The sequence below is a fragment of the Nycticebus coucang genome, chromosome 11 (assembly GCF_027406575.1).
Source record: "Nycticebus coucang isolate mNycCou1 chromosome 11, mNycCou1.pri, whole genome shotgun sequence".
NCBI lineage: Eukaryota > Metazoa > Chordata > Mammalia > Primates > Lorisidae > Nycticebus > Nycticebus coucang.
This window is the reverse complement of record NC_069790.1, coordinates 113,029,716-113,056,802: the sequence shown is the minus strand read 5'-3', so window position 1 is coordinate 113,056,802 and position 27,087 is coordinate 113,029,716. Positions and strand designations below refer to the sequence as shown.

The 27,087-nt window shown below is 43.5% G+C and overlaps 1 protein-coding gene and 1 pseudogene across 3 annotated transcripts; one reads left to right on the top strand and one right to left on the bottom strand.

Moving 5' to 3' along the window:
* Positions 1–355: 355 nt before the first annotated feature.
* On the bottom strand, positions 356–1,115 carry LOC128598393 (T cell receptor beta variable 4-3-like; annotated as a pseudogene). Its single transcript, XR_008383618.1, has 2 exons — positions 835–1,115; positions 356–723 (listed from the first exon to the last, which is right to left on the bottom strand). The product of XR_008383618.1 is annotated as a T cell receptor beta variable 4-3-like (transcript).
* On the top strand, positions 472–27,075 carry LOC128598248 (cationic trypsin-3). Of its 2 annotated transcripts, none has more exons than XM_053608644.1 (6): positions 472–519; positions 22,715–22,869; positions 24,314–24,476; positions 25,230–25,483; positions 26,261–26,397; positions 26,926–27,075. In XM_053608644.1, the coding sequence occupies exons 2-6, from the start codon at positions 22,830–22,832 to the stop codon at positions 27,073–27,075; spliced, it is 744 nt and encodes a 247-aa protein (XP_053464619.1). In that variant the 5' UTR covers positions 472–519; positions 22,715–22,829. The 2 variants fall into 2 exon arrangements, with proteins under 2 accessions (XP_053464619.1, XP_053464620.1); XM_053608645.1 differs by lacking the exon at positions 472–519 and adding an exon at positions 2,987–3,045.
* Positions 27,076–27,087: the final 12 nt, after the last annotated feature.

The following is a 27,087-nucleotide window of genomic DNA, read 5'->3' as shown; positions in this document are numbered from 1 at the left end:
GTTCCCACTGGACCTGAGTGTCAGAACAACACACAGGACAGTGTTCTGGCCCAGTGCAGGGGAGTGACTTTGGAGTGGCACGAGTATTGTTTAGAAGATTTTTGTAAAATCTTGAAAGAAATGATCCTGAACAGAGGGTTTGTTTTATTTCAGGACTGTAAAAAAGCTATTTAAAAAACCCCGAATCAAAATACGTATGTACATGTGTGTGCGTGTGTGTTTTTCCAGGTAAAGGGAAACTGATACAATAAATATGTGCAGAGAATTTAAAGTTGCCCCGTGGGTCGAAAGAGCAGATGATACTGTGCTCTGAACCTTCTGGCAGGATTTTTACAGGAAATGATACACCAAGCTCTCAGTTGCCCCACCGCTTCCTGGCTGGGTCCGAAAGTTTGTGTACAGGGAGGAGCCGACTCTGCAGGGCTGTGTCTTGGCTGCTGGCACAGAGATACATGGCTGAGTCTTCTGGCTGCAGGGTGTCTAGATAAAGGTGCAAGTGAGAGCTGTCACGGCACTCTGGTAAGAAGCGACTTGGCACAGTCACGTTTTCTCTGAGTTCCTTTAGGTAGTAGGCAAACATGAGCTCCGGTGGCTTCTTGTCACCCTGTTTGTACCAGTACATAGCATTATGTCCCAGATTTTGTTCACATTTCAGAGACTTCTTATCTGTCATTCCCATGACCAGGTGTCTTGGTGTCTGGGTAACTCTGGTGTCCATGGGGACTGTGGAAGGGGACAAAATTCAGACAGAGCCCAGGAGGAAGAAGGATATTGCTGTAGACACAGGAAAAAAGCTTGGAGTTTGAGAATAGCCAATTTAAACCCAGGACTCACCTGCTCCCAGGACACACAGGACCACACAGCAGAGCAGCCCGCAGCCCATGGCACAGTCAGGCACAGATGGGTATCATGTACCTGGGATGCTCTGGGTGAGGGGCTGGGCTCTGGTCCCCTTGGTTCTGGTTGGTGGGTTTTCCTGTGATGTTATCACTTCTGACAATTTCCTCAACCGCTGGGGAGATTTCTTCTCCACTCTTTTCACCCTTTGTAGGTTCTGAAAGAAGGTGGATTTGAACTGAGTGGGCTGGATGGATGAGCTGGGCAGAAAGAGCAGTGCAGGCTTTTCACTCCTCAGGACATTCCTCTGACAGCTGCTTTTGCTCTCAGGTGCCCTCTCATTACAGAGATCCCCCCTTGACTCCACCCCACACACACACACTTTCCCTGCTCAGGCACCCGGGCAGGGTCACTCACAATGGTTGCTGACCTCAGCGGCTAGTCTCTGCTGTTGGTCAGCTTTATGGAGAGAGGGTGATGGGATGACTAGGGCTCCATTCTGGTCCAATGTCCTTCATTCAAGCCGTGTGGCTGTGAATCCAGCCAGGATCCAGGCATGGGAAGGGGACTGAGGGAGCATAGAAGGGACAAGGTGAGTGTCTGGGGCTTTCCTGAGCTCCGAATAAACATAGGGAAGACACTGAAAGTGAAAAACACAAGCATGTGATGCAGACAAAGGGAAACAGATTTGAAACTCACATTATTGTGCCTAAGATGTTTATAGCTTGTGCTCCCACCTGATGTAAGGATGGTATCCAGTGGGCTGGCTCCCCTCCCAACCTCCCCTCCACTCCCTCCTTACCCCTTCCCCAGGCCCCAGCCTCAGAGGTCTCCCTAGAGCACTGCTCCTCCCATGGCCACAGCCGCTCATTGCCTGGACTACAGGCTTCCCAGCAGCCTGGCCTCAGCCACCTCCATCTCCCTTACTCCACTCGGCTGAGCAGCTGGGATGGCTTTGGGAATCCCAGGGAGAATGAAGGGGAAGGATGCTCTGAGAACCACAAAGAGTCTCCAGCACTCCAGTCATCCACACTCCTGGACGCTCCTCTTGTTACTCAACAGCCATTGGCTATGTCTGGATCCCCAGTGAAGAGCAAAGCAGAGTGACCCAGCTCCTCTGGAGCCTGTGGGCAGCTCACTAAGGAACAGTAGGGGCAAGGATAAAATGATTGACATTTTCAGTCATAGAATTGTATTTGTGTTAGATAATATTCACAAATATCCTCTAGGAAATTGAAATGCATTTTATATGATATTTAAGAAAGGTAAACAGTATTTCAATCATTCCTATATTTCTATTAAATAAGGGGAACTGAAATGAAGTGATTGCCAAATTCTCTCCATTTGCAGACCTTCTATGAGGCTGTAAAATTCAGCAGAGATTTCAGAAGTCACTCAAAGCTGGATGACATTGGCATTGAGACATAGCTAGAGAGAAGAGACAAGGTGTCCTACGCTGTGATTCTCTCTGAGATCTGCCAGGAAGGCCAAACCCGCACAGGGGGGCTCCTTAATATGAAATATATGCCAGGAAATCTGCCTTCTGACCTGCCAGAATAAAATACGACACTTTCCCCATTCGTTTTTTTCTATTTGATAGTTTACCTGTTGCTATGAATTTTCATGCTTCTGCTAATATTTTTCTATCAAACAAAATACTCACTAATAATCTGAATTCTGTTTTCATCTTTGAAACATTTTTCTCCTCTCCTTATACTAGTACTCAACATTTTTAGGCACAGTGTATTTCAAATTAGACTGCTATTACAAGGTGTGCAAATAAGAACAGCAGAGAGAGAAAGGGAAGAGTTGCTTCCATCAGTTGAGGTCAGCACAGCATGTGACAGGGTCTTTTTGTGTGGGGGTGGTGGCGAACTTTTTGTGAATGTCTGCTCTAGCCCATGAACAAAATTCTGTCAGACTCCTGTGTATACAATGTAGAAGTGCCTTCCGGGGAGTGCTGGCAGGCTGGACTGCAGACTGAATTTCAGTCAGGACTCCAGCAGGGAATGGAGAAGTGAGGCTCAGAACACATGAACACAGGGTCCCCGCAGCTTCCGGGCTGAGCCTGCAGGTTTGTGCACAGGGAGTCAGTGACTCTGCAGGGCTGTGTCTCAGCCAGCTGCTGGCACAGAAATAACACAGCGGAGTCACCTGGTTCCAGAATCTTGATGTGAAGATTTAAATGAGGGTTGTCTGGAGATTGAGGTAAGAAGCAGTTGGGAACGGTTTCATTTAAAATGAGTTCCTTTTTATTGTAGGCAAACGTTATCTTCAGAAATTTCTCAGAGTCCTGCTTAAACCAATACTTACAATCATGACCCAGAGTTTGTTCACAATTCAGGGACTCCTTTCTTCCCATCTGTGTGACAAGGTTTTTGGGAGTCTGAAAAACGGCGGTGTCCAAGGGGCCTGTGAGGGAGAGAGGCAGAATTCAGGCACATCCCAGAGCAGCCTGTGGCTCTGGGCAGGCAGAAAGGCAGTGTCACCTGGACAGAGGACTCACCTGCACCCAGGAGGCAGAGACCCAGTCAGCAGAGGAGCCTGGAGCCCATGGCAGGGGCGGGAGGGCCAGGCAGGCTCCAGCCCAGGACTGGGGCTCCATTCCCCTGAGGGGAGTGCCTGTGAGGTCACAGCTGCTGTCCCTGCTATCAGGGCTGCCCTGCCCTGGCCTCCTCCTTCATGTCCTGCACTTGCTGCTTTACAGGAGTGTTTTGGTTCCTGGGGACAGCTTGAGAGTCACTCCTGGGCCAGCCACAGCCCCCCTCCCCTTCCCCACCCAGGACCTCAGCCCTTTCTCCCTCCCTCTCCCTTTGGGCCCCTCTCTCAGTCAGGCTACTTCCCCTTCTCTGCATCTTTTACTTCCCTTCACAGGAATGCAGGACTTCATGTTCTCTGTGGAATCTTTGCTCCTTTGAATGTCTGATGAATGCTCAGTGACTCCCCTCCCTGACTATTTCAGAAGAGATTGACATGAGGTCTCCCTGAGGACCAGCTGCAGATATGTAATGCAGGAATGTGGTCTAATTTAGGAGCAAACTCTGATGATGAGTCCCTGAGCGTAAAAAGTGCATCCCCAAAGCCTGTGATTTTCTTATCAGTGCAGAGGCAGAGCTTCCAAGGACAGGAGGCTGCTGGAGAGGTTGAAGTCACTGTGTGTGGGGAGCAAATGGTAGTGGATGTAAATACCACGTGGACAGCAGGCAAGACCTATGGGATGGCTTTCCTGTCCTTGAGGTTTCTAATATCACCCTCCTTTTAAACACAAGTTTACAACCCAATGCCTCAATCCTAGTACTACCCACGTGCAGTATCAGATGAATCTTTGTCATGGGGCTTCCCTGGGCATGCACAATATTTAACAGTATCCCTGGCCTCTGTCACCTGCTACCAGTAACCAGTCCTAGTGTGACAACCAACAATGTCTGCAGACATCCCTGAGTCGCCCCTGGTGGAGGACTGTTGTCTTCTTTACTTCTCAAACAGCCCTTCCTTTTCCCTCCCAGCCTCCCCTCTGCTCCAAGCCTTAGAACTTGGTAGGGCCCCATCTCCACCTGCTTGAGTCAGGGAGGCCCAGCTGTCCGATCTTGGTGTCCAAGTCTTGGTGGACTGAGTTTAGCAACCGCCAGGAAGGAGACCAGGGAACTACCATGGCCAGAAGGGCATCTCACTCACCCCAAATCCCACTATCAGTGTAGCACAGGCAACTACTGGTGGGACCTCTCCAAAGACAGGTGGTCCATTTGTGCTTCCTAGAAAACATAACCAGCACCAGGGATGCAGCAATGCAGTCACTAAAAATGGCCACTGTCCTCCTCGGAACAGCAGGCATGCTTTATTTGTTTGCCATCATTTAATGACCAGTGAGTACAAAGCATGAGCGGGACAACATTCTCGCTCTCAAGATGCTTATATTCTGACAGGAGCAAAAGCAAATTCACCCACTCTCTGTAGATTTAAGATATAAAATACATGTTACATGGTGGTCAGTAATACAATTACACTTAAATAATTTATACAGAATGTAGTTTTCTATAAAACAATGGGCTGAAATAAATATTAATAATTTTGAACACCCTGTCTAGCTCTAAAATTCCATGAGAATTACCTGGTACACCCCTAGATGTGGCCTTTATTCATCCAGGGCCCCTTTCCAATCTCAGTGCTCCCTGTAGCTGACCTGGGAAGCTTTGCAACGGAAGAAAGGAAAGAAGGAAGATGAGGAGGGAGGGTAGGAGAGGATTGAGTAATATGACAAGAGGTTACCATTGTGGTAATTATACCTATGTTAAAAATGACCTTAAAGAGTAGATTTTAAATAATTATTCATCTTTTATGTCATGCAAATGTTTGGGAAAAAATCAGGTGGACAGCCTCTGGAAGAGATGCTGGAATGAAACTGATATAGAGAAACTGGTCTCAACAGGAGCTAATGTTCTGTTTGTTGTTTTACATTTTGTTACCTAAAAATTGCAAAATAAGTAAATTTTTTTTTTTTTTTTTACCTTTTGATAAGAGCCTGAGCTCTGTGAGTTATCCAAAGTTTATCAGGCCCAGAAAGAGATAAATTTGGGCCTTTGGTCACATCCCTGCACCCGTGATCAAGTAATTGCTTAAAGGCATTTTGTTCCTGTCTAGCTGCCTAGCCCATCGTCTTCATCTTCCCGGAATCTGTGATACAAAGAATGATGTATAGACAATCAAAAGCTTACATTTTATTTTTATTTTTCTTGTTTTGGGGGGTTTTAACTATTTATTTTTATTTTTATATCAGTTTAATTTGAGGGTACAAAGAAATAGGCTACAATGTTTGCATTTGTTGGGTAGAAGCCCTCTTACAATTGTGGCCTACCCCTAAGAGGTGTGCCATACACCCTAACATCGTGCCCATTAAGTGGAAGCACACACACTCGCCCCCTCCTCTCCTCTCCCCACGCCTTCCTTCTGCTTCCCCCCACCTTGAATTGATTTGAAAAACAAGAAGGTTTTATTGTCGATCAAGAATTGTCCAATCAATATAAGGGAACAATCAATTAATATCTTACAACTTTTCTGATAAGGCCAGCTACATTGGAGAAGGGGAAACCTCTACAGAAAGGAGAGAGGGTGGATGCTGGGATCCCCGGCTTTTCCGGCCCTCCATCAAGAAAGCAAATGAAGAAGAAATTTAGCGCCTTTATTGTGGAGATAACTTAATCCACAAAAAGGCAGAGAGTCACAGGACAGCGGGAAGGGGCAGAGCCTACAGAAGAAACGTAACAAATGAGAAGAGGGATGAATGATGCCAGGACACAGATTTTGAACATTGGTCTTATTTTGGGCTGTCCAATATTTAAAATACTTATATTTGTTCAACTACACAAAGTTTGGGTATTCATGGGAAAGACATGTGTGTTGGTATGTTTTATAAAAAAAAAGTCTTTTCTTCTAAAAACAAAACCTTCAGAAAAGCCTCTGCTTGCCTGACTCCCCATGAGGATACAACTTCCGCCACTCACCTAAGAACTCATGTGGGAAAGCTGTGCTGTGTGCTCTGGCAGAATAGGATGCAAGGAAAATCCAACTAATGTGACTAATCATGTCAAAATCAGTTTCCTGAGCACAAAGTCCCCCGAAGATTTCAGTGTCATCATATTCTGAACCTCTCTTGACTGGTGCTCAAAATTGCTTTCTCAAGAGGACGAGAGCCCTGGCACCACTTCCATTCCACTCAGCTGGCTGCTGGTTCCTGGTGGCTCTGATCTTAATGATAGAAATCTCATTTCTTGGTGACAAGAAAACAAAAGTCATTATTCACATCATCTTATTATGTGATCATAAGCCTGCAGGTGGCTCAGCCGCTGCCAGTTTTCCAAACTGAAGTTTAGATCAAAGCCCAGAGGGAAGTTCTGTCACAGATCATTTATTTTTTTTTTCCTTTTTACAAATCATCAGTTCATGTTATTTGCCATTTTTTCTATTAAAATTTCATCTATCAACTCGAAATACTCATATTCACCATTTCTATTATTATATCGATCCTAAATGTTTAACCTATAGTCATGAAAAGCAACAGTTAACAAAATTAAATGCAATGCCATATGCATCGGCTTTATTTATTAACTACGACAAATGATTGCACACCACCTTATGTTTGTCACTCAGAAGAAGGTGTTTGGCTACGTAAGGAGTAGAGAAAGTCCTGAGACACCCTGAAATCCCCAAGTCTTAGGTTAAATCTATTATTTCACATACTTCACGTTAAGCTTAGAAGTGTGTGTTCCTGCATTTCTGATATGTTTAACTTTCAGGTTTGAAAGTGGCTCATACTACAGAAAGTTAAGAAATTTAAGAGTCCAGTGTAGACAAATAAGTTGACTATCTTTTTTTTAGATGTATATTCACTTTATTCTTTTTTTAATTAATTTTAAATCATAGCTGTGTACATTAATGTGATCATGGGGCACCATACACTAGTTTTATAAACAGTTTAACACATTTTCATCACTCTGGTTAATATAGCCTTCCTGGCATTTTCTTAGCTATTGTGTTAAGACAGTTATATTCTACATTTACTAAGTTTCGTATGTACCCCTGTAAGATGCACTGCAGGTGTGATCCCACCTATTACCCTCCCTCCACCTATCCTTCCCCCTCCCTCCCCTTCCTCTCCCCATACTGCAAATTCTTAGGTTATAACTGGGTTATAACTCTCATATGAAAGCCATAAATTAGTTTCATAATAGAGCTGAGTATATTGGATACTTTTTCTTCCATTCTTGGGATACTTTACAAAGAAGAATATGTTCCAGCTCCATCCATGTAAACATGAACAAGGTAAAGTCTCCATCTTTCTTTAAGGCTGCATAATATTCCATGCTGTACATATACCACAGTTTATTAATCCATTCGTGGGTCGATGGGCACTTGGGCTTTTTCCATGACTTAGCAATTGTGAGTTGGGCTGCAATAAACATTCTGGTGCAAACATCTTTGTTGTAATGTGATTTTTGGTCTTCTGAGTAAGGGAACACTCCTGCACTGCTGGTGGGAATGCAAATTAATACATTCCTTTTGGAAAGATGTTTGGAGAACACTTAGAGATCTAAAAATAGACCTGCCATTCAATCCTATAATTCCTCTACTAGGTATATACCCAGAAGTTGACTATCTTTTAGCAGATTTCTTTGTCCCATTGAAAGATGAATCGAAAAATTAACTTTCGCAGAAGGGCTAGTGGATTACATGTTAAGCTGTGTGGGAAACATTCCCTTTGGGCAGTAGGTAGAACACATATGGGAGAGTGTGTAGAAATTCCGAAGCTTCCTCCTGCTGCATAACTAGAACCTTCATCAAATGTGATTTTGCTGTATTTTTGGATAGCTAAGAACCCAGTAAATTTCAAATGCTTGTTCATTAAAGGTGAAACAGGAACCTTCAGGGAAAATAAAATGAAAAGTCATGAGTCAGGAATGTGTCCTGGATATCTGCCAAGGCCACCTCCTTTTCTACCTCTACGTGCCTGGATGTCGTTGGGTGTTTTGACTTCTGGACAGATACAGCATCTCTGTGTGTTTGCAGATAGAGATAGAAGCTGGAGATGGAGTCCATAAGGGAACGTCTTGCTCCCGTTTTGACAGAACCATTTGCTCAAACCCAGAAGAGCAGTTTTCTATCAGTGATAGACACTCCCGTTCTAAGAATGTAGAGGACCATTCACAAAAGGGATGAGGAAAAAACCCTTTCTAGCTGAAATTCCTGATATCTCAGGTGAAGGAGATGGAGCTCTAGGTCCCTGAGGCCTAATAATGGATTCCCTGTGGTTATTGCCATCTCTGCAAGACCCCTAAGGACCCTGTGGCCAGGTAGGCTCTCTTCTTTGACCCCAGGAGCTCCCTGCCTAGAAGGGCTCAGCTGCGCTGGGCCAAGCTGAAGCAGAGGCCCAGCCCCGGGCCCTCTCTCATTCCTCTCAAGAAAGAGTCCTCAGCCCGCACATGCTGTGGGCTGTCAGCCTGCACAGCTCAAAGCTCCTTCTTTGTATTCCCATGCAGGCTCTCATGGAGCCAAAATGGCAGTCTAGGCTCTTGCTGGGACAGGCACACGTGCACATCAGTGCAAAGTGAAGTGAGCAGTCTGCCTCAACCCTCACATCTCAGCACTGCCTCGCAGCCTCTGCAGACCACCTGTGCTCATGTTGTAGATAAAGCCAGTCTTTCCCTTAACCCTATCCCATCCAGAGATTGTCTCAGCCCTTCCTCAGGGTTCTGAGTCTCAGTAGAGTCACAGCTCCTCCTTGTGGCTTCAGGGTCAAAGATGCCAAGACTCAGGTGGCCTGCAGGGGCCCACAGGCCACAAAGTGGTGGTTGTCTGACAAATAGAAACACACATGGGAGGGCAGAGGGGCTTCACTCCTTCCTTTCTCTGGCTGCTTTCACTCAAAATAGAAACACACTCAAATACTCCCTGCCTTTAAAAAATACAAAGACTGGCTTTCCGAGTTTGCTAACTGGATTGTTGTAGAACACTCCCACCAAAACAGCTAGGAAAGCCCATGAAATAAAATAGATATAAATTATAGGTCATTTGGAACTACTGAGGCAGCCAGGACTTAGGAAATTTATCTCTCAAAGATAAAAGATAAATCTACAGGCTCGGTGCCTGTGGCTCAAGTGACTAAGGTGCCAGCCACATACACCTGAGCTGGCGGGTTCGAATTCAGCCCAGGCCTGCCAAACAACAATGACAGCTGCAACCAAAGAATAGCCGGGCATTATTGCAGGTGCCTGTAGTCCCAGCTACTTGGGAGGCAGAGGCAGGAGAATCGCTTGAGCCCAGGAGTTAGAGGTTGCTGTGAGCTGTGATGCCACAGCACTCTACCCAGGGCGACAGCTTGAGGCTCTGTCTCAAAACAAACAAACAAAAAAAAAAACTTTTCTCTCTTAAAGTCATTTGCCAATTTAATAGCATCTTCTAAAGGGAAGATGGAGATGTGAATGACTTTGCAGAGAGTCATCTGTTCGATCTGGGGAACATTTATTTTCATAGCCATTGACTAGAAGAGGATCCATAAAGCCCGCAGGCCGTGGGGTGGAAGTGTGTCAGGGTTTGCCTGAAAATGGGCAAAAAGGAATTCTTGGGGGGGAGGAATGGAGATTTTTAAGCCTGGGTCATAGTGATAGCTGCACATCCATGAAATTTATTAAATTTATTGAAATGCACACTTAAAATGGGCAAATATTACCTTATGTAAATTGTACTTCAGTAAAGCTGTCAAGAATCATCTAGAAATTTAGTTTGGAACTGAAATGACCACAGCCTCAGAGTAAAAGCGAACTGCCATCATGAAGGCTGAAGCCCAGCTCCGATCACGCTCAGTCATCAGCTAAGTGGAGGTGACCTGCCCCTGCTGCAGTGTCCTAGTAGAAGCAATAATGAATCCTTTCCAAGAAAGATTAAATCATTAAATCCTCAAGTTGCCTGTATTATTTTTTTATATACAGTATCCATCATTCAAAATGAATTATTAATTGTGTGAGAAAACAAGATCCGGTGACCACAAACCAGGGAGAGAGAAGAGACAAAAGAAATAGTTAAACAGAGGCCAGCTGGAAAGGCACAGGGTCCCTCCTTCCTCTGTCCCATCATTGTGGTGGAGGAGGCCAAGGTGGTGTCCATGTCTCCCTTGAGAAAGCTGAATAAGTAGCCTCCTGTACCCTGCCTACTGCACCATGGCCGTGCAGGGCCCACACTGCCTGGTGCACACATGGCCTCTCTATCCCTGACGTCAATCATGCAGTGGTGCCCGGGATGGATGGACACTGTGGGGCAGGGAAAGATTGCATATCTTCAGTTTTGGGTCAAAATAAATGCTCTGTAACCCCAAAAACACAAAATTGCAGCTATGGGCAAGATACCCCTCCACTTCTTCAGCTTCATGGCTCCTTTGTGGTGTTGGACTATGAGACACATCTGAGGGACAACTTCTGAGTAAGCTCGGCTCTCCTCCCATTCCTCTTCCTCCGATCCTGGTTCAGACTGTCTCTGGTGTTTCCATTGGAGCAGTTATAGAAGAGAACAACTGCCCTAAGCCCTGGCACACCTGTGGTGACAAGGGTGCTTTGCTAGGGCAGTGGTGTGGCAGCAATAGTGGGGAAGGAATCGTCATCCCTGTCCTAGCATCTGCCTGCTGGCAGGAGGCCAGGTGAGCCAGACTACTGAACATTTTGTGTCTGTTTCTATAGAATCCAAGCCACGGCATCCCAATGCCCTGACCCATTAGCTCATTCCCTTAGCTCCTCATGTGGACTAACATTGTTATCCCAGTGCCCCTCGCCAGGTTCACAGGGCCATCACATCATCCTGGGTTTGAGCATATCCTGGGCAAGACTCACTGATATTTATACCCTTGACCTGAGCCCCTTGTCATTATGAAGATTTACCTCAGGAATCTTCTATACTCTCAGGTAAACACCTGTCCTGAGCCCCATTCATTAATCATCTCTACATCCTATGCATTATTTTTTCCCAAAATAACTAAAACAAAAAAAATATGCAACAAAAATAGCAGAATGGAAATAAGGAGAAGATGAGTCACTTTGTCACTTCCTGGGCAACTAGTCTCCCATCTCTGGGGCCCACAGTCATATCCCATGGTATCTATAAAAATTCTACTTATCCTGTGCCCTTTGGCCATTTCTGCCCAAGATATCCTACCTTGGTAATTTAATTTCAGGTAGGCGTCTATTTAGAGACAGTTGTGACAACAAACCCAACCAGACTTCTTTCTTCTAGGCAGGAAAGGGTGCTGGTATCTGGGAGAGAGTTAAGTCTCCGAGAATTTGTGCACAGCCTGGAGGTGTCTTTGCAAGGCTGTGGCTGAGCTGCTGGCACAGAGGTACACAGCTGAGTCCTCCAGCTTTGTGGGCTGGATCTTCAGAGTCAAATATGACCCCTTCTGCCTTTCAACCAAGAATCGATCATTGAATATTCCAGACTTATCTAAGACATTGTCATTATAGAAGGAAACCAGAAATTCCAGTTTCTGTCCCCAAACCTGTTGGTACCAATAGAAGTATAAGTGACCAGAAATAGGATCACACCTCAAGATTACTTGCTGTCCCATCTCTGTGACCTGATGGGTGGGGATCTGGATGACTCCAGGTTCTGTGTGCCCTGTGGGAAAAAAAAAGAAGATGAAGAGAATGGTTGTCAGCTTAGTTAAGTCCGAAACGAGAATTTCCTAGAGCCCTATGGATCCACCTGCATCCAGGAAACTAAAAATCGTCCAACATAGGAACCAGGCCTTCATGGCAGGCTCACCGAAATGAAGCCTCTCCTCATTCAAACCTCTGGTTCTCAGAAACAGAGGAGGGGCATTTTGAGCTCCTGTGGTCTCCTGGGCGGGGTCTGGAAAAGTTATCTGTGTCTCTGGTAGCATCTACTTTCCCTCAATAACCCTCTACAGGAGGGAGGAGAGAGTCTTTGTGTCCCTGCAGATACGTGAAAGCCCAGGGCTCAGGGCTGTGATCAGCCTCTGGGCGCTGATGCAGGATGGAGGGCCATTACTGGGGCAGTGCAGGAAAATGTGGGGCTTAGGAAAGACAACCCCAAGTATAATGTCCAGGCCAGCAGTGTCAGGAGGTGGTCTTATACTTGTCATGCTTGACTGTCTAGGGACGTCAGACACTGCAGCTCATAATGAAGAATGTGAAGAAGTAGCATTAGATTTGAAGAGACAGAAGGAAAGAGAATCAAGCATGAAAGTGCTAGGGCCCAAGTGGAAGAGGGGAGCCCATGACAAGCCGAGGCCTTGAGTGTCACTTTGTCACTATATGTAGAATTTTTATAGATACCACAGGATATGGCAATGGGCCCCAAAGACGGGAGACTAGTTGCCTAGGAAGTGACAAAGTGGCCTCAAATATGCAGCAGGAGTGTGACCCACATTCAAAGCAGTCAGGGACTATTGCCCTTGACAGAGCCACTTGGGAAGGGGAGGAAGTGTTTTTGAAAAAGTCTGAGCATATTTTCTAATCTGATGGTCACTAAAAAGAAGTCAGAAAAAGGTCTTTATTGGAAGGAGGATGGGTGTGGCTTGCGTGTTAGGTGCTTCACAAGACTTCCTGGAGCACAAGCCAACTGGAAGATACTTGGCACAGCTTGCACTTGAGAGCACTGTACTATATTCAATTGTGGGCACGGTCTTGTGCAAGGCCTTGCTGGCTCCCAGGCTGCTGGGATCTTGGCATGGAACTCAGCCCCATCCAATGGACTGGCAGGTGGTATCATGGTCTGAGATTTCTCAGCATCCTGCTGTACCAGGTCTCAGGGTTCCGGGGCACATATTCCCCCACAGCTTCCTAACTAGACCCAAGAGGTCTGTGCACAGGGAGCCAGCGGCTCTGCATGGCTGTGCCTTTGCTGCTGGCACAGAGATATGTGGCTGTGTCTTGTGTCTCCAGGGCATCCACGTGACAGTGTAAGTCAGAACTGTCCGGATAGTTGGGTATGAAGCGACTTGGAACAGAGATGTTTCAAAGAGTTCCTTGTAGTTGTAGAAGAACATGATGAGCTCCAGTGATTTCTTAGCCTTCTGTCTATACCAGTACTTAGAATTATGTCCCAAAAGCTTCTCACACTTCAAGGTCCTTTTATGTCCCACTGCTGTGACCAGGTGTTTTAGTGTCTGGGTAATTGCAGTGTCCACAGGGCCTCTGAGAGTAAGAAGCAAAATTTAATCTAAGCCCAAGAGGGAGCCTTATGAGACAGTTCCATGAAAAAAGCTATTGATAGAAGTGTCAGGACAGAGATATCCCACCCGTGCCTGGGACTCACCTACTCCCAGGAGACAAAGGGCCACACAGCAGAAGAGTCTGGAGCCCATGGCAGCGCCGCACAGGATGAGACCTTTGTCCCCCTGTTCAGGTTTCTGTCTTCTGGCTTGTTTCCTGGCTCTGGGAGAGGGCTTGCTTGGGATGTCTGTGCTCCTGTTAGTGTCTGCCCCTCACACTTCCCCCTTCCCGTTCACGCTTTGCACTGGCACATCCGGAGGTGTTCGGCACCAGCTTGTCAGGGCTGAGGGTGCCAGGGTAGGATCCTCAGACAGTGGCTTTTTTGCTCAGTTGTCTGCCCCTGCGGCACACAACTGGGTCTCTGCTTCCTCTCTCTACTTGCAGTACTCTCCTCCCCTCACACGTAGACACCTTCCCTTGGGCAGATGTCCTCAAACTGCCTCTCTTGGACCCAGGACAAGCCCACGTGGCTTCTCCTCCCTCATCCTGACGAACTCAGAGAGGCTGCCTTGCCTGTCTCATGGGAGCCCTTCTCTAGAGCAATTTGCATTGTTTTAAGACACATGAATGTAACACTACTAGGGAGGGAGTACCCTCCATGGCTGCTGAAGGAGACACAGGAGGACTATTCTGCAATGTTTACTCCCAGGGAGCAGCTCAGCTACTTGGGGTGCTGGACCCAAATATGGAGTGACACACAGTGATAAAACTGCACAAGAACAAAAAACCCTAAGGATATGAGCAAAGAGACAGCAGAGCGGTGCTCTGCAGATTGGAGAAGTCCATGTGGAACAGACTTTAGTATCTTCGAGTTGTCCACACATCATCTCTCAACTAGAACAAGGAGCATGTCCTGACGGCAGAGCACTTTCCACCTTCCTTAGTCTCTCTCTCCTTAACCTCCTATCTTCTTCCTCCTCCTAACTCAGGAATTTCAGTAAAGTCACAGCTCCTCCTCGAGGTCAAAGAGGCGCATTACCCTCATCTGATACCTGAAAATCTCAGGCATCAGACTCTGACATAGCAGCCTTGGGAGTGCAGAAATACAAAAAGGGATTAGGCAGCAAGATTTAAGGTGGGGACTGTACAGGGCAAGATGGCATTTGAAGCCCCAAAGAAAAAGTTTAACAACTATAACTATCGCCTACTTGTGAAACACCCCCAGCAACCACCATCTCTATATACACACTTGGGACATCCTTTTTAAAAATTGGTAAATGGTTTGTAAAGCTAGTGAATGTTGCCCCATGATCATATCAATGTACACAGCTATGATTTAATAAAAAAAAAATTATTCAACGAGTATTTTTTGAACACAAAACTATATGTCAGGCCCCGTTCATAGAGCAGGAAGTAAAAGAGACTCTCATGGAGAATATAGGCAATTTCAGTTTGTTCAAAAAGCCTTTGTAAATAATGTTCTCATCTTTGCAATGCTTCTAGGCTGATAGGAGCAATAAGATTTGCTTAATATGTTCACACATAGCATCTGGTTTGGAGAATATATGCCTTAAGAAGATTAAAATATAATTAGTTTTTATGTGTCTTTTTAATTTCCTCGTCCATGAAACCTGGTTGTAGAAAGAGGGTTAAGTAATTACTTCCAACACTCTGGCCAACTCTGAAACAATGTGAATCAATCAGTATAGACGTGCACCCCAATGTTACTGCTGTCTAAACACAGGGCACAGAAAGCTAACATGTATTTGCTTAATTAATCAAAATATAGATGTATGAAATGGAAACCAGTAAGTGACCACACATAAGGGGCAGATCTAACCATTAAAAAATTGTGTTTGTCATGTGATATAGTTGGCCTCGGTGTAATTGTATTGGTGACTTTACAGAGAAGAGAACATGATCTTGGGATATAAGAATGGATTGTAACTGATAAAAATAAGTTTGCCTAGCATGAAGGAGATTTGGGTACTAATTTTTATTTTAAAAGATACACAATACTATTTTGTTTTCAATGTGTGTCAAGTACTGTCTGAAGGAGAATAGAAGAATATGGGGAATATAAGACTCATTCCCTTTCTCCAGCCCTCCTTTCTTCCAGAATCCCCATCGTTCTGGGAGCGCGTCCCTGCTTTATGGCATGGGGAGGGGTTGTCGGCTTTCCCAGATTGTCTCAGTGTCTGCTATTTCTCCCAAGAGACTTGATTCCTTTCAGTGGACAAGGATATTTGAAAAACAAGAATGGACGTGAGATCTGTGCTTTTGGGGTGACCTTACCCTCACCATCACAGTGGACAGAGCTAGGAATACACATGGGTATGTACATACCTGAGCACACACACACTTCCTGTTCTCTAGGTAGCAATGCCAATTTCTTGGTCCTAAAAGTCCTAGATTTTCCCTCCCATACACACAGATGATTATGTGAGTACCTGTCTCCCTTGTATTTGATCTCCTTGAGGTCACAGGCATTATCTTAATCACTTTCTTTTTCCTCCTTTCCTGGCACAAACCCCTCTTCAGCTGTCAGTCTTTGCAGATTGCCTAAGGTTCAACAACAGCTGTTCCTGACAGCCCAACATGTGCTTCTTACTCTTACTTCCCTTGAAAGTGGGGGGAGGGTTGCCATCCAACATCCCCAGGTGCACAGTCTAATCACCACCTATTCATCTTGCTAGGACTCCAGGCCTCAGAACCACAACCAGAAACTTTTTTCTTAGGGTAACAAAAGTATAAAAGGGAACAAGGACCAAAGTATGTGCTTGTGAAATAACCTTGATGCCAACCTGAGCATCTGCGCTAAGCTGCATTTTTAATATTGGCAACCCATAGAAACCCTAAGCATTTGAGGGCCTTCCCTGAAGCTTAAGTTCTCAAAGGCTGGTCCCATGCTCTGCTCTTGTCACCAAACACCCGCTGACTGTGAATCTGTTGGAGGACCCTGAAGGCAATGGATACTGTGTGAAAGGGGGCAAAAAACAATAACAATGTCTTGAAAGCCCATAGACATCTTTTGGTGTGTATGAATATTCTAGATGCTGAGACACAGCCCATGTTTAGGTAAAATAACATTTAAAATTTGTCATAAGATATTCGACTGATCATAAAATAATGGGGTATATAATGTTCCCATCAACATTCAAAGACTATGTAGATAAAAACAATTATTATTTGAGGATTACAATAGATGGAGCATAAAGGAAAAAAGCAAAGAGAGAGAATGTGAACAGTGAGAAAATCATTTACATATCACTTGTATGGGAAGTGATCACTAGTGGTCATTTGGAAGTAAATTACCAAAGAAAAGTTGAGTCCATTGAGGAAGCTCAGGAAGGCCTGATTTGAGCTGGGAGATAGATACAGGTGGGATCAGAGTTCTCCCTGGTAGAGACTTAAAGGATGAGTGGGAATTAACCAAGCAAGGTATACTAATTAAATATAGACACATGTCTCTGGTCCCATCAACATTCAAAGAACATGTTGAAGAAAACAATTATTATTTGAGGATTATAATAGATGGAGAATAGAGAAAAAAAGCAAAGAGAGAGAATGTGTACAGTGAGAAAATCATTTACATATCACTTGTATTGAAAGCATTTCATCCTTCAGGTGATGGCTGAGTTCTGTTTAAGAGGGGTCTTCATGTCATTTCAATAAAATCTTACGAAACCAGGAAATTCATGAGCAGTTCTTCACCAGTTGGGGTCACTCCTGAAAAACCCACACTTTCCTTTGAATGTATATTTATGATTAACCCCGTAACAATATTCATCATGCTAAAGAGATGAGGGCATTTCTGTAAAATTTGTTTAGCTTTTGAAAGCATTGCAGAGTAGGCAAATTTGTCGTTTTGAAAGTTAATCCTTGTAGGAATTTCTGCTGCATGTTTAGAGTGGTTATTTTCAATGATTAGAATTTGAGATAATTTTTTTCTCTGTATTGCTTAATTTATGCACATACCGTATTATAATTCTGCTTAAATTTTCTACATGGATGAGTATTTTATTTTAAAACAGTAGGTTTAAAAGAAATGTTTTATTTGGGAAAAGAAAAAAAGAATAGGTCTAGGCTACCAGAGCACAGCAGCGTTCTTGCCTGAAGGCTATCATGGCTAGTTTTAAATCTACCTCTTAGCCAGAAGTTTTAAAACAAAACATAATCTTCAACTGTTGTCTTCCTCCTCTTCCTCATCTCTAGGAGCTTTATCCATGAATGGCAATAAAGAGGATGACCAGTTTGTTACAGTTTGTTGGGGGATATACCTGTAACCAGGACACCTTCCCCTACCTACCAGGTGCCCCTGCATGTTGGATCCCACCAGTGTGGGGCACCGTCCATCAGCAGCAGCCTGTGGGTGCTGTGGGCAGCTCACTGCTACAGACCAAAAGTCTGCTCCAGTAGGGGCAGTTTATACCACCCGCAGGACTCCCTGCCTCACTCTGGGGCCTGCTAACTCATTGTGTTAGGAGAGCAGGCCCAGGCAGAGAGGTGCAGGCACAAATAAGGAATTCTGTCTTTATGACCCTCTTCTTGTGATCTGAATCCCAATTCCATTGCCTTCATTACCAGGGGTCCTCAAACTTTTCAAACAGGGGGCCAGTTCACTGTCGCTCAGACTGTTGGAGGGCCGGACTATAGTTCTAAAAAAAACTATGAACAAATTCCTATGCACACTGCACATATCTTATTTCGAAGTAAAAAAACAAAATGGGAACAAATGCAATCACACTGCGGTATGTGGCCCGCGGGCCGTAGTTTGAGGACCCCTGCTAGCCTTTCAAACTGACCTCAGCTTCCCTCTGTCCATGGGTGCTTGACTTTCATTCTGGATATGGGATATTTAAATGGTTTGTTCCCTATCTTCTGGAGCAGGGCTGACCAACTATGGCCTGGGGAAACATCTGGCCTGCAGTCTATTTTAGTAAATGAAGTTTCACAGCAACAGGGCCACACGCATGCATTTTCATATTGTTTAGGACTGTTGTCATGGCACACAGCTGAGTAGTTGTGATGGAGACACGTTGCCTACATAACCTAAAACACTTACTGTTTGTTCCCTTTATTGAAAGAATTTTCTGACTGCTGCAAACAGTTTTATGAATCACCAGTAGCAAGGGTAGAAATGCCTCCAAACTAATTCTACCCTTGGGCAGGGTTCTCAAGGACACTCATGCCTGGTTCTAGTGGTCACTTTCCCAAGAAAGAACATACTATTTACTAACACTAATTTTCTATGGGTTGCCAATATTAAAAATGCAGCTTAGCGCAATGCTCAGGTTGGCATCAAGGTTATTTCACAAGCACATACTTTGATCCTTGTTCCCTTTTGTACTTTTGTTACCCTAATCGTCATGTCATTTTCGTTTTTAGTATTCCTTAGTACTTTTGTTAAGGAAAGAAGTCTTATTTAAAATTCTCCCTACACATTGGAGTGGTTAAAAGCCAGAAAAGCTCCAGTAACCAGTGATGTGATAACTAGAATAGTGGCTGAAGAAGCTAAGGAAAAAGAAAAACAGAGCCCATGTGAAAGAAAAGACTATGCAATCGCCGTATGGGGCTGGTGCATTTACTTCTTGCCAATGTAAATGTCAATATAGTTTCTGGAACCCAATCAGCTGCAGTGTAGATACAAGCTTAAATACTCCTCCAAGGCCACTAAGCCACGTGCATGGGAAAGACAGGTGACAAATACAGACTAATTAAATATAGACACATGCCTCTGGGCTCCTGTGCATTTGAAGTTGGGGAAAGAAGTATAGCTACCAACTACCTCTCCCGGGCAAAAGGAATATGGGCACTTGTCATAGTTCACAGATTCTACTATGAGAAGAGGCTCAGGAAGGAGACCACAGACACTATCACAGGTTCTGTGTTGGTTGTAAGTGAGAAGTCAGTGAGAACCAAAGGTTTACATACATGAAATGCTGACAAGAATACTTCATTGATGGCTTGGCGCCTGTAGCACAGTGGTTAAGGTGCCGGCCACATGCACCGAGACTGGCAGGTTCGAACCCGGCCCAGGCCAGCTAAACAACAATGACAACTGCAACAAAAAAATAGCTGGGTGTGTGGCAGGCACCTGTGGTCCTAGCTACATGGGAGGCTGAGGCAAGAGAATCTCTTAAGCCCAAGAGTTTGAGGTTGCTGTGAGCTGTGATAGCACAGCACTCTACTGAGGGCAACATAGTGAGATTCTGTCTCAAAAAAATAAATAAAAGAAAGAAAAAAAAAAAAGAATACTTCATTGAGTCTAAGAACTTGCAATCTAATTTTCCAGTGTCAAGCATTACAGAATGATTCACAGTATCTCCGAAGTGCAGTGTGTCTTATAGGTCCAAGCTTCCATACAATGCAAGAACAGCTTTTTCAGGTTTGTTCACCCCCTGTGCGTCAGTGACAAACATGCCTTTTTCCCACTCTCATTTTCCAAGCATCTGCTTTACACCAGGTTTCCCAAAGTGTAATATCTGCATCATTAGTAGTTTTCAACATGATTTTAGGTAGGACTCAGATGATGATTTTTATTTGAAAAGCATATATTAATTTTACTAACACATGAGGTATCAATGTTATTGCTTAAGGAAAGACTAAGGAAAAGAAGTCTATTTTAAAATCAAAATGTAAATGGTTTACTTGCAGGAAAATGTGAGTGGAAGGGAAATAAATGAAGTCTGGAAACCATCACTTGGAAGTTTCCCCCACATGTCCACTACTGGAGAGCTATTAACATCAGCCAGACATGATCACCTTCCTTTGCCAGGGTTTTTAGGGGGGAAATTGAACTTGATCCTAGATAACTACTCCATCCCCTTCCCCCACCTATCAGCCCCCACCTTTTCCTCCTGGAAGGAATCCATGTGACAAGGTCCCAGGGATACCAGAGGCAGGTCTCTAGGGCATAGCAGTCCAATCATGAATGTTCTGCTCTGAGACACTGCATTTTTCATATGGACCCAGGTCTCAGATGAGTCTCTGGTAAAGCTTCAGGTGTGATTTATAATCATACAACTTCTCATATCTCTCAGATGGAGGTGTTAGCAATGGAAAGCATTGAATAGGAGGTGAAGAGCCACCTTCCCCACTCCAGCCCTGCTCCTTAATCTTTAATGTGTCCTCATTCTAAGGGACTAATACCTTTAATGTATCATTGAGCAGTTCCCTTCACCAGCATTCATTCAGTAGGCATTGGGTGCTTATGTTACCCCAAATCTCAAGGCGCTTTCTGTAGACAACAGCCTCAGAGGCGAAGCCCCTTTGCCCTTCTTTCCCCCTTAGAGCTGTGGTTCTCAACTGGGCATGGCTTTGCTTCCCAGAGGCATTTGTCACTGTGACAAAGCACAGGACAGTTACCCACAAGAAAGAATTATCTTCCAATGTACTCCATACTAATATGAAATTAATATATAAACAATTACGTGCTCATAAGAATAATAAAACACTCATAGGGTCCAGTGTGGGGGTAGAGGGAAGCAGGAAGGGGAAGGAGGGAGGGAGGGAAGACAACGGGCAGAAGGAGGGAGCTGAGGCGGGATCTTAGCTAAGGTGCACATTGCGAGGGTGTATAACACACCCCCTGGGTGAGGGGCTCTTTTACAAATAGAACTTTACCCTGGAAGTGAGGACAATGTAACCTAAAAATGTGCACCCTCATATTAATTTCAAATACAAAATAAATTTAAAAAAGGAAGAATTCTCTGACTCAAAATGTCAATAGTCCCAAGGTTGAGAAACTCTGCCTTTGAATAAGTTAGCTGATAGCAGGAAGATTTCAGATGTAAATGAAAGAGAAAATCAGGAGCAATCATTCTCTTACATGGAAATAACCTCCTGGAAGACTATTTCAGATACACTGTTTAGGTGTGGACTCTGGCCATATCCAGCTAGGGTTATTTCTCATCGAGATTCATTCACTCTTGACACTTCTGTCTTGTCCCATTAATTCTGACTATTCCTGCTCCAGGAACCCATTTCTTGGATTTTCCAAAATTCTGAATACTCCTTTGAGTTAGCCCTTACTTTGGTGGACTTCAGACTGTTCTTCCTAAATAGGTTTACAGCACGATAATTGAGATCGTGATCCTGAAGAGAGGCTGCTTGAGTTTGAACCCTGGATTGGTCACTTAATAGGAAGGAAACCTTGAGAAAAACACTTGACTTCCCAAAGCTCCCTCGCCCACTTTTCTCAAATGGTGAAAATTGTGGCACAAGGCTTACGGTGCTGTGTGTGAGGACCAAGTGAGGAGAGGCATGGGAGCCCCTTCTGGTGCCTGACACATGGGGAGCACTCTATCCATTTCAGTTGTGTTATCAGCGGCCAAGAATTCTGTGTTATCTTTGTATCCAGATGGTGGTCAACTGACTGCGGGAAGTGTTGCATAGTAACAGAAAAGTATTTTCTTCAGAGGCAAACTTCGAAGCAAGGCTCCATATAAGATAGCCACAAACTTTTGGAGCTGCAAGAAATCTTAATAAATCAGCTTTCTGACTCTAAAGCCGGATTTCCTGGGTTGTAATCCTTATTCTACTATGTTCTTACTGTGAGATTTTGGTCCACTCCCCTATAGTTTTGTGTGCTTAGCTTTCCTATAGGTAATATGGGGATTATAATAGGTATCTGGTTGATGGTTGTGAAGATTACTAAATTAATATGAGCAAAATATTTGGAAAATTCCCGATATACAGTAAACTTTAAATAAATGTAACTAAACATTCTTTCACTTCCCTTCTTTTACCTGTTATAATTTCGATTAAGAACAGTTTTCCTCTTCTCAGGGAAATAAGTTGTTCCTATTAATAAAAAAATTAATGTGGCTATAAAAGACCAGTGCTACCATAAGAAAAAATATATAATATATATAATAACAAAGATAGTCATTTGGATAAAAGATAGTCCTTTGGATAAAAGTTCACAATTGAGACAACCAAGTACCTAAGACTTCTGTCTGGGAATCAGGGCACCTGCAGCTCTATCCTGTGACTTCACTCCACCTTACTTTCCTATTGTGGGGAACAGTTCCCACCAGGTGAGTGTGCTACTTTCATTCCCATAACCTTCTGGAAAAGTGAGCAAATGTTTAAGTTTAATACTGAGTTATCTTCTGAAACCTGTTACAGAATTGAATTCTAAATTTAGATTTGTGAATTTGCAGTGAAATCAATTTTTGGCACCTGTGGCCATGGGAATCAGTGACCAATCTGGAAATATAAATACCTGTGTATGCAAAACCTTCATCCCACTCCCCGGTCCAGACGTGGTGAGCAGCCATGAAGACCTTCATCTTCCTTGCTTTCCTGGGAGCTGCGGGTGAGTCTTTCATTGAGGGAATCATCAGATGTCTATAATCTACTTGAGTTTGCACTTCATACTTTGGAAGACAGTGATGAAAGCTGAATCTGGTCTCTGTACTTGAGAAATTTAAAATGTTGAAGCAACAATGTATAGCACTTATGTTTGTTAATTAAATATCACTTCTTCAAGGAAAACCACATGAGCAGGAACGATCAGGGTGGAAGACACAAAGAATCAGAACTTGCTCTCAACTTCTGGGTAGATTTTTTGAGAAAAGGAGAGAAAAGCAAAGGATAGTCCACATGATGGAAGTGCTTTTCTTGACTGTTCTAAGAATTTGGACTTAATAAATGGAACTGATATTGGGCCCCCCTGAAGAGGCTGTCAGCATCACAGCCTGAGTCTTTTCTATACTAAAGGCCAAGTGATTTAGAGCCAGGGAGTCTTAACACACAAAGATATTTCATTTCTCACGAATTAAAAAAAAAAATGAAATCTCCCTGGTATAAGAAACATATCATTCAATCATGAAAAAAATGAGTGACTATTTCTACCTTTTTACTACTAAATTTCATACTGCTAAAACTTAATACTTAATTTTCCCAAATTGAGCAGTTATAAATTCAATACAGCTGCCTACATGTCTAAAAAAATTGTTTCCTAAAATAATTTAAAATTTTTTGAACAATGAGGCACTTATAGCCACAAACTTTTGGAGCTGCAAGAAATCTTAATAAATCAGTGGGGGAGAGTTCACAATGCTGAATAAAGTGATAAATGTTAGAAATATAATTGGGGTAAAAGGAAAAGTTGGAAAGGGAAATCTTACAATGTTCTAAATGTTTACAAAATTTTTAGGCTGGAACCAATGAGAGAAATTGGGAGAGCAAAAAGATAATATTGCCCATTTCCTTCCAGGCCAAAACATTCTCAGGTGGTTTCTAAAACCTTCTTCTAAAAGAATTCAATTCTGTGACAGATAGAAGATAAATCAGTATTAGTAACATCTGTCCCATACTGGTGTTCCACCAACTATGACAAAATTCAGCACGATTTCTGAAAACCTTTGCACCTAACTGCTGAGCAGAGTTCTGTGCAACAATTATTCTTTATATCCTCATGCAGTGGTCTTCAGGGTGGTATTTATTATATAAAGAGCCTCTGATCTTTGTGTGTAGGGGAGGAATGGTCTATCTTAAAGATACATAAAAACAATGTGCTTATAAAATTGAAAACATCAGTTAAATGATAGATACTAATAATGCATATATGGAGTACATGTTAAAAGTGTACAGTAATAAAATTTTCTCCAAAATTACCTAAAACCACCATTTCATAATTATGTGAGACAAGAAAACACCATCTTCTCTTTTCTGGCTAATCTGTGAAAACTTCATGGTGGTGTAGAAATTACAAAATGGATCTGATTCACAAATAGTTCCCCAATTTTTCCTATCAGTTGCTTTTCCCACCAATGATGATGACGACAAGATTGTCGGAGGATACACTTGTCAGAAGAATTCCGTCCCCTACCAGGTGTCCCTGAACTCTGGCTACCACTTCTGCGGTGGCTCCCTCATCAGTGACCAGTGGGTGGTATCTGCAGCTCACTGCTACAAGTCGTAAGTGACTGATACTCATTTTCCTATGTTGTAAGTTCAACCTATCTTCTAGTTCTGCCAAAGCACAATCAAGGTAAAGCACAGAGTTATGTTTGAGGTATTCAGATTTTAGAAGACATTTTATTCTCTCTCTCATGCACTGTATAATGTACTAAGGGACTTTTGTATGGAGAAATACCTACCTGTTAGAGTCATGGTGCCTTCCCAAATGGTGATACTAAAGTCATGGGAAGAAAATAGTGATAAAGTATTTGGAGAAATAGCTTAAGACATGAATTAGAACATAATCCTAATCATTATAGCTTAGTCAGAAAAAAATGACAGATGAAGATAATGAAATAGTTAAAACTCCCTATGTAGCATAAAAAATAAGCATGGCTCATTCTGCTCCCCTAATATTCTGCCATTTCTCTGACTCTTGCCTCCTCTCCCTATAATTGGTGATCCCAAACAGTGGAAAACGATAAATCTCCACCAATTCCTTTTGCATTTCCAACTATTTTATTGGGATCCTATTCTTTACTATTCTAACAAGATGGCAGGCTATGAGTCTGTACTTGTAGTTACATTTACCTAAGGGATACTCTACCCTATACATGTGACAGTACACAATGCTACCGTAAGTGCTCAATGAACTGTGAGAATGAATGTTTAAAGAAGGTGATATCTGTGTTTATGCTCATGAGTAAGGAGTCAGGAGAAAGGGAAGAAGCTCAAATTTGATAGTGAGAGAATGCTCATCCTTTAATCCAGACGAATCCAGGTGCGTCTGGGAGAACATGACATAGAAGTTCTTGAGGGAAGTGAGCAGTTCATTAATGCTGCCAAGATCATCACCCACCCTGGATACAATTCAGCCACCATGGATAACGACATCATGCTAATTAAGCTGAGTTCAAAAGCCAAGATCAACTCTCGAGTGTCCACAATCTCTCTACCAAAATCCTGTGCAGCTGTCGGCACTCAGTGCCTCATCTCTGGCTGGGGCAATACTCTCAGCAGTGGCGGTAAGTGTCATCTGGAACAGAAGTACCAAGTTTGAGGAATTGGAGGCCAAAGGCACATCAAGGGGCAGTTAGTCCAAATTCTCACTCAAGGTATGGGTTCCTGAGGATACTGTTGGGATACAGGGAGTCTTAGAATATATGAATTGAAAAAAGGAAGATTCCCTTGCTGGGACCATGCAGACGACATAACAATAATGAACTATTACAAAGACATCAAGGTATTTAATAAAGTGTAATTAGTGATGTGCATAGAACTAGAAACCAAGGAGGCAAACAGAGCAGAGGCTAAGGGATTTGGTGCTGCCTGAAGCATATAGCCACTTGGCAAATCGTGTCAACATCACGATTTTTCAACTTTTTTATCTCACGGCACCCTTGAACCTATAGTTAAACTTCCATGGCACATTTAAACTGCGTTGACTGAAAAAAAGGAGTTTAAAAAAATGGAATATACTTACTGTACTTTGAACTTCTTTCAAAAATAACTTAATGATTTTTGAAAGTTTTTGTGGCACACCTAAGACCCTCTCACAGCACACCGGTTGAAAATCACTGCTCTAGATGTTAAGATTTGACATCACTGATGCCAGTGTCAGAGAAAGAACAATTCACTGATTAGAACTATTTGGAAAACATTCCAGAAACATGTTGCTCTCTAAAACTAAAAGTCATTGGCAAATTTCGAGAAAATGTGGGAGCACTGGGAAAGAAGACGAGGATCTTGAATTTCCAAGAACACTGTTGGTAATCTTCCATTTTCATTCTTACACTCAACAGTCAACTACCCTGATCTCCTGCAGTGTCTGAAGGCTCCCGTCCTCTCTGACACTGCCTGCCGCAATGCCTACCCAGGCAAAATTACCAGCAACATGGTCTGCCTTGGCTTCCTGGAGGGTGGAAAGGACTCTTGCCAGGTGAGTGTCTCTGAGCTCCTCCTTCTCCAGCTCAGTTGCATTCTTTGCCATTATAGTTCCTCTTTCCTGACAGAGAGCAGTTGTAATACTGTCCCTGAGACTTACAGTGAGGGGTGAGGGATTGCTATAGGACAAATTATAAGTTTTATTTCTGTGATTTTCACAGCTAGGCTTAAGAATAAAAAGGCACACAGAAGATGGTGTGCAGACAGAACATCAAGTTACTTCTGTGGAGGTAAATTGTGCAAGGAAACCTAGTAGAAAGAGCAGAGGAGTTGGGCAGCATTAAAGCTCTCCCATCCTCACCTCTCCTTGGCCTAATTAAAAGAGGAGAGGCTGGTGAAGAGAGGAGAAAGATTAGGAATAGTGTAAGTAGAGGGAAGGTTGAATTTCCAAGGGAAGAGAAAGTGCTTCATGGAGGATAATCAGCCTAGGAAAATGGCCCCAGCACAATGGAGGGACATCTTGCACCCCATTCTTTCACCTATGCATAACTAAGAGTTCTGATGGTCTTTTCCCTCTTCTCAGGGTGACTCTGGAGGCCCTGTGGTCTGCGATGGACAACTCCAGGGCATCGTCTCCTGGGGCTATGGCTGTGCTCTGAAAGGCAGACCTGGCGTTTACACCAAGGTCTGCAACTATGTGCAATGGATTCAGCAGACCATCGCTGCCAACTAGACACATTTGTGT